At 37.7% G+C, this 7,404-nt stretch overlaps 1 protein-coding gene across 1 annotated transcript; it reads left to right on the top strand.

Annotated features, from left to right (window-relative positions):
- The first annotated feature begins 1,545 nt into the window (after window positions 1–1,545).
- Window positions 1,546–1,804, top strand: LOC118740289 (leucine-rich repeat extensin-like protein 6). The gene is given in 2 exon segments (XM_036471751.1): window positions 1,546–1,643; window positions 1,645–1,804. Coding segments are annotated over 2 exon segments (258 nt in total).
- Window positions 1,805–7,404: the final 5,600 nt, after the last annotated feature.

Here is a 7,404-nt window from a genome sequence, read left to right as displayed (position 1 = left end):
AACCTTCGCCCTCTTCCGACAGGGATTCGAAGCTTTCCGTCAATAGCCCTGAAAAAATCACTGCACTCGGCAGAGGTTACAAAAGCTTTTAAACGTGGCTGCCTAGCGGAAAATTTTCAGGGCATTGAACTCGTCACTGAAATCAACGTGATTCTTCGTTCTTTTTTAACCGACTTCCAAAAAAGGAGGAGGTTATCAGTTCGTCGGAATATTTTTTTTTTTTTTATGTATGTTACCGCATAACTTTGAACCACGTCAACCGATTTCGATAATTCTTTTTGCATCGGAAAGGTAGTGTCTCAGAGGTGTTCCCATATTAATCTGGTTGAGATCCGATCAGTGAATCATGAGATATATATATATATATATATATATATTTTTATATGGGAGTTGAAGTCGGTTTTTTTTGCTAAAAATTACTTGTTTTACATAAAATTTTAACGAGATATACGTCATGCGAGGATATCTTTAACCAAAATTTCAAACTTAAGAACATGAGTCATAATACAATTTTCTTAAGAAAAGAATGGTGATTCTCATTGTACGTTCAAACAGTTTTCACACACAAACAATCAAATTAATATTCCCTAATTTTGGTCACCCTAACGTCGTAGCAGTACACAGAGAAAAAAACACCTAATAAAATGGAACAAAACGAATAACATATCTCTACTGTTTTTTGTCAAGAAGATATTCCTCTTGCTTCCAGAGGGCAAATCTATATAATAAAAAGCAAAAAGAAACCTTTCGGTTTTTATAAGGTTGTCTAATTAAATGCTTAAAATAGATATTTAAACAAAATTCCACGCCGACCTCTCCTCGATCCCGTGACCTTCTGAATGGCAGCTCCACATACCCAGCTACGGTGAATTTCATATAAATTTAAGAAGACATAACATGAAAGTATGTACACGCAAAGGATTTCACAAAAATGTATTGAAATATTACCATTTTTCAAAAGTATAGCACTTTGTGCCAAATTGAAAAGTTAAGTGCCATTTGAAGTAAAAGAGGGCCAAAAATTGCATGGCTTGAGCCAAGTTGGCAGCCCTGATTACATGGGCTTGTTAAACATTCCTAGTACGCACTCGCAGCGAGAGCGTTCCCACGACAGTCGGGTCTACGCAACCGGAACGACCCAGATTTATATCTGGCCCAGGACTGTCACTCCAGCAACACTCCCCTTTGGGGAACTTGTATGCTGCTACAACACCAACAGAGCATAAACACAAAATTTAGATAAGAAAAAATAAAAATAAATCAATATATACATATAAGAAACAAGGTCCGTTCCACAGGATTTGAACCCATGACCAAAACTTGGAAAACATGGACAAATAAAATCGTCAATTATTTAATAATACTAAACATAAATATTAAACCGAAATGTGACTAACTACCACACGCATTCATCATCGACCTGATACGCAGTATTACTTTGGACAGCAGCTAATTAAGTCGCAGCATTAGAACGCAGGCCACTCAATTAAGTTAAAACACTGCACCAACTTTTTAAGTGTTAGCAGTAAAAGATTGATCAGTTTGATGGCACCACCACCACCACCGCATGGACCACCATCGCCAGGTCCTCCACGTCGACCATTAATTAAGGTGGAACTCATTCCACCATGGCGTCGACGAAACAAACCACCACCATCACCCACCGCCACCACCACCCAATCAACCAGTCGTGGTAGTTGTGCCACCAGCACAACCTCCGCCACCACCATATGGAAGTGGTTACTACCCACCACCACCAGGACCGCCACCGCCGGGACACTATCACAATCCACCGCATTATTAAAGATGTGATAAGGATATGAGGATCAGTTCTGAATTTAGTGTTTAAGTGGGTTTATTTTCCAGGAAATTAAGTGTGATTCATCTTTTTCAGGTGTTTAGTGACTTCTATTTAGGTCATAAATTTTCAATAAATTTAAGGCACATTTTTTTTATCTGATAATTGTTCATTGCTGTTTTCGCTAACAAAAATAAATTATTTCGTATGATATCAGTGTTATCGGTGGTAGCGTTGTCTATTTTCATAAAACCATTGGAATATTTTAATACCCAGCGCACTACAGGCCGGCGGAAAAATAAAAAAGATATTTTTTAAATTACCTTCACAGCAAATTAGGTTTGTTTTCGTCTGCAGGTACGGAAACAAGACTTCTGGGCCTAAAAACGAAGACGTGGAGGGCACGTCCTACTGCGACTTGAAATTTCATTTCTCCTTATTAAACCCATTGGAGCCTCTGATCTCATGCTCTGGAAAGTACTGGACATTTACAGAGAAGATGTGCCATCCTCCACATTTTGTTTGCAGAATCTACAAAACGGTATTCCGAGCCGTTCTGCCTGTTCACTTTTAAGGTAAAGGCTTGTTAGAGCAACGATGGTTTTCTTAACGAATACAAATTTTGAGACATTACTAAATCTCACGAATATAACGGTTGGCCTAGATCTTCAACAGCTCGTGCTTTGCATCCACCTTTCATTTGATAGATCATAGCTTGAACCAATGTGTTCTCATGGAACAATCTGCTTGGTCGTGCCCTCCTTGCAAGTTTTCCATCACACAGAGATGACTAAATTTAATTCAAAATTCTAATTGTCACTGAAAATAATAAACATCGGTATCGGTTCCGAGTTTAAGTTATATATATATATATATATATATATATAACTTAAACTCTATATATCTATCTAAAACGAATACAGAGCTATGGAAAAATTCTCATAGAGTTGAGTTATGGGAAGGCTTTTTTTTACCAATTTCACCTACGATAGGAACTCGCCATACAAATCGACTAAGCCTTAAATTATATTGGTGGATCTCCGCCGACAACGAGATATTGTAATAAAATGAGCTGATTTTATCCGGCGATGGGACAAACTTCATTGTCGTTTGTTATGTTTTTCTCTAAAAAATTTTCGTACTGAGGACAACTACATATGTATAACAAGGCTGTTTTTTAAAACTTCACCTCTCGGCAGACATTATCAAATCTTCGGGTGTATTTCGCTTCGTAAATTGCAGGCGAACCTTGGCTTTAAATACATTTATTGTTGGATATAGAACAATGCGACGTTAAGATCTATTGGAAAACCAGTGGGCAGACTTGATTTATTGTATGTCTTTGAATCCGAGAGAAAAATTTTCGTTATAAGTCTTATATATATTCTATATGGTCGATCTTTCCAGCAGCGGTTTCTGAGAGCTTGATACGTTTGTTTGGCCAGAGTACAGAGTGCCTGCTTTGCTATGCCACAGAAGGTCTCCGTGCTGAAGCTCCTTTCTTTGTCTTTTTTACTTGACTTGATTTCCTTTGAAACCAATGTGTTCCACAAGCCAGAGAGCCCAAACTTGATTGGTCTGATGCAAGCATCTTAAGGCACTACATTACCAATTCAGATGTTAGCTGATGAAATCTACGGACACTGGCGGTCAGTCCAATTAGCCAGTGAGCCGTAAGTGTGCCTACTTTGCTATCATAGACCTTCGTACAGAAGCTTCAAAACGCTTTTCCCATGGAGTATTTTTTCGTCGTGACTGATATCGTCACTAGACACGAATAAAGACGCGAGCTCAAAAGTTGACCGCGAAAAAAGACGTATCAAAAAACTTCAGCGAAGCAAATTTTTTATCTAAACCAATTTGTGTTTCATTTAAACTTGATCCCCTTTTACTGGCGCACAGTGTTGTACCATAAACAACTTCAAACAAAAATATTCATACAAATTCAATATTGATTTTCAATTTGTTTTGTTTTGGCAAAAGCGAAATTTCGTTATCTTTATTATTTCCTATCACTAAATCCAAAGCAGTCTTATCAGCAAAAACAAAAGGTTTTAGTGTAGTCTACATACAGTTATTCGTCTCTTTTATCACGTGTAAAGCCACAAAGCGCAATTGCATATCTTATCAGCGCACAAGCTGACTCATAAGCAATTCGGCAACCTGATGGCCATATCTGCATTTCATACACACGCATTCCTCCAACCAACATTAGTAGTGGTGCATGATTAAGACACCTTACTCTAAGGCTTACAAACTACTTTGGGGTATATGTAAATAATTACTTTGCTGTGCGCGCAGTTTCAACGCAACGCTTCGAGCAGACACATTCGGGCAATTTGTAAATTCAGCGGTTTACTCTGTGCGCCCAAAAGCCTTTAAAAGGCGTTAATTTTGATTTCTTTGTTTTAAGTTTTTGTGCAATAATTGTGAATTATTTATTTTTAGTAATAGAAAATATGTTGTGTGTGTAGGTATATATTTATCTGAAATAGTAAAATTTTACGAAATAAAAATTCAACTAGTTTTATTTATAAGGAATTTCTGATAAAATACAAGTAAGTACGCACAGTTTGCTCAAATATTGGTCTAACTGCCCACTCGTATTTTGTTTTGTGGCTTACGTCTTAATGAAACAATAAAGTAAGGAAATGAGAAATATATCCTATATTTTTTCCAGTGAGAACTAATCCAGAACAAATCTCACCATAAAGTCGCGAGAAATACTAAAACAGTTATTTTAAAATAATTTTTTGTTAGTTTTTTTCCCTGCCGCAATAAAAGTTTATGTGATTTTGGCCGAATTTAACATACGTTGTTTGCTGACTTGCTGACTATTAGATACACCAAGGAAAGTCAAACCCACCTCCAATGGAAAGTGGGCCCTCACCTTCGTCCGCTATCATCAGCGGGTAAAGCATCGCTTAATTTCAGCGGCTGGAATATTCATTAAGTAGGCGTCTCCGGTGCTTGTCGTCTTAAACGTGAAAGTACAATTGTTCACTCTTAGGCTGCATTATCGGGTCGAGAAAAGTTTGCTACTATGTTGCTTACTCAATCCAAAGTAGCAGTGCAATTCCTGCGATTCCCGTCGGATTTCGAAGCAGATATTTTGTACCTAAGTAGGCAATATAGGACTTTTTCGAAATTATAACTGTCGGAGGCGACATGGATGCCTAGAAATGCTTGCACTTGCTGCTTTTTCGTTGAAAGGGAATGCTTCCTTCTGCCTTCATTCACCACCGTAACGAAGTTGTTGGTATCCAATTCCGACAAGACAAAATAAACAGCGCATAGTGGTCTGAGAGTGGCCTAATTTCGAAATGTGTGGAAATATCCAACTAAGTGGTTGACTCGATTCTAAACGTGTGTACTAACAGGTTTTAAGGATTTTTTCCAGAGAAAAACTACCATAGCAATTATCAAAGGACTCAGAAAGTCGGGAAATACTTCCCATTTTAATAAAATCCAGGTACCTTACAACCTGAATTTCACTGAAATCGGATAACATTTCCCATTCCCGCCCACTTGTCCGGAGAGAGAGAGGGGCGTGACTGGTCGCCAATCCACACAATTTGTTACAAATCTCGGTGTTTCAATGCAAAAATATATCTTGCAAGAAAGTTTTGCAATTTTGGAGTAATGCTTCTAGTCCTTGCCACATTATGTAGAATCCAGAATTCGTATGGCTGTTGGGCGTGGAAGTTGCCCGATATTTCCCATATTTCAGATTTATATCTTCCTACATTAGTCTAAGCTACAAACGAAATTTCATTGAAATCGGATCAACTTTACCACATCCGGCCCTCTAGTGTAGTGGGCGTGGCAGTCCGCTAAATTCAACCATCTTTGATATTTATTCATTCCTAGGCAAAAGCACTTCACGTTACAATGTTCAACAAAATCGGAGCACATTTGCTACTTTTTGCTACATTTTATATAGAGCTCTTCCACTGTGCGGTGCATACCTACAAATGTATGTACGTTTTCCAAAAAAAAATAAAAAAGTTGAGCTGTGCGGTTCGGTTCTGCAGTCCTTATCACCTTCTTTTATATTGAATTAAAGCAATTACTAAATAGTAACTCACCTTGACCGAAATATTGTTTTATGTCAAACGGCTCGAAGAGATCCTTCACTGACGGTTTATTTGAATTATTATTTCGCGGGAACATACATATGTACATACATCTCCCGGTCTCAAGCGGCTGAGTAATCGGCAAATATTTGGTGTTTCTTGATCCTTTCTAGGGGTTCTTTTCCAAGATTTGGAGTACCGTGAAGACTTGTTTTATAGTGGAAATTTCAATCGGCAGGTATGCTTTAATCGGAACAGAATGGGAGTAAATTTACAAAGTTGCTAGTACTGTCTATAGTTTTTTTTTAAGATTTTCGACGTCAAGCTTTCCCTTTTCTCAATTAGAAGTATATTTTTGGTCAGAAAGTTCTGCCCTTTGACTTAGCAAGCAAAGCTACCGCTGCACTTATTGGAACCATTGCCAATTGTTAAAACCATAGGTGCATAAATGGTAAGGAGTATTGAGCCATGGGCACATGTACATATATTACTTTGGTAGCGAACTAAATCGCTTGGTTCGCGTGCAAGAGACACCCGATCACACGGATATTGAATTACTGACAAGACCACTTTCCGCTACCCTTTGATAGACGGGCACTTAGTTAGCTCGACGAGCGCTAAGCGAGAGCCCTTGGTAAATAGTTCTGAGACTTTGAACTCAAAACTCAGTAAATAAAACCCTTGAATTCTACTTAACATTTATATACCATGCAGAAAACGCATTTTTACCCGATTGTTTAGGTCAAGGGTATTTATAGTTATGCCATGGTAAACAATTTGTTTTTGTCGGTTTAGATAAAAGAGACTCACCAAAGCTTAAATTGAAATTAGCACGATCAAATAGCATTCAAACAAACACAAATAGCAAATAATTAAGTGATCTACAGTAGGGTGATCCTTGAAAGTCTATACATAAAATTATACACAATTGTTGAACGTTTGGGAGGTACACAGCCCTGAATCGGAAATTTGTCGGTGCTTTTAGCTAACGGTCAGTATTTTGGAGGCTGAAAATTTGTAAATATGGATGACGGCAGATATACCTAAGGACATTTTTGCAGACAATCAGGCTGCCGTTAAAACACTACTTTATCATATCTTCTATTGGATCTCACACTAAGGGGCTTAAAGTAACGAAAGAGCAGACTATCAGCGACAGAACCACGATCGTGAGAACTCGATCTGTTCTAAAACCGGAGGGCTTTCCAGCACCCTAATTTTGGAACACTCATTAATATCTTCCTATACATACATACATACATATGTATATATATGCATACATATACGCCATTGAAAATAACAACTTAGTCATTTGTTATTCATTTCGTGCACCAAAATGCTCTAATCCCCAAAACCTCTGCGCTGCTAGGCATTTACTGATTCCACGAAGCACCAACTTATTTTGTCTAGATAAAAAAAAAATTATGATAGATCATTGTAATTAGTAAGTTTCGCCCATCGGCACTACAACAAAATACACAAATTCGTGGTAAATATTTATAAATTAGAATTTAGATTTCTATCGAACAG

The sequence above is a fragment of the Rhagoletis pomonella genome, unplaced genomic scaffold (genome assembly GCF_013731165.1).
Source record: "Rhagoletis pomonella isolate Grant_MI unplaced genomic scaffold, Rhpom_1.0 Rhpom_scaffold_00006, whole genome shotgun sequence".
Lineage (NCBI taxonomy): Eukaryota > Metazoa > Arthropoda > Insecta > Diptera > Tephritidae > Rhagoletis > Rhagoletis pomonella.
The sequence above is the reverse complement of the archived record's forward strand: the minus strand, read 5'-3'. Positions and strand labels throughout refer to the sequence as shown.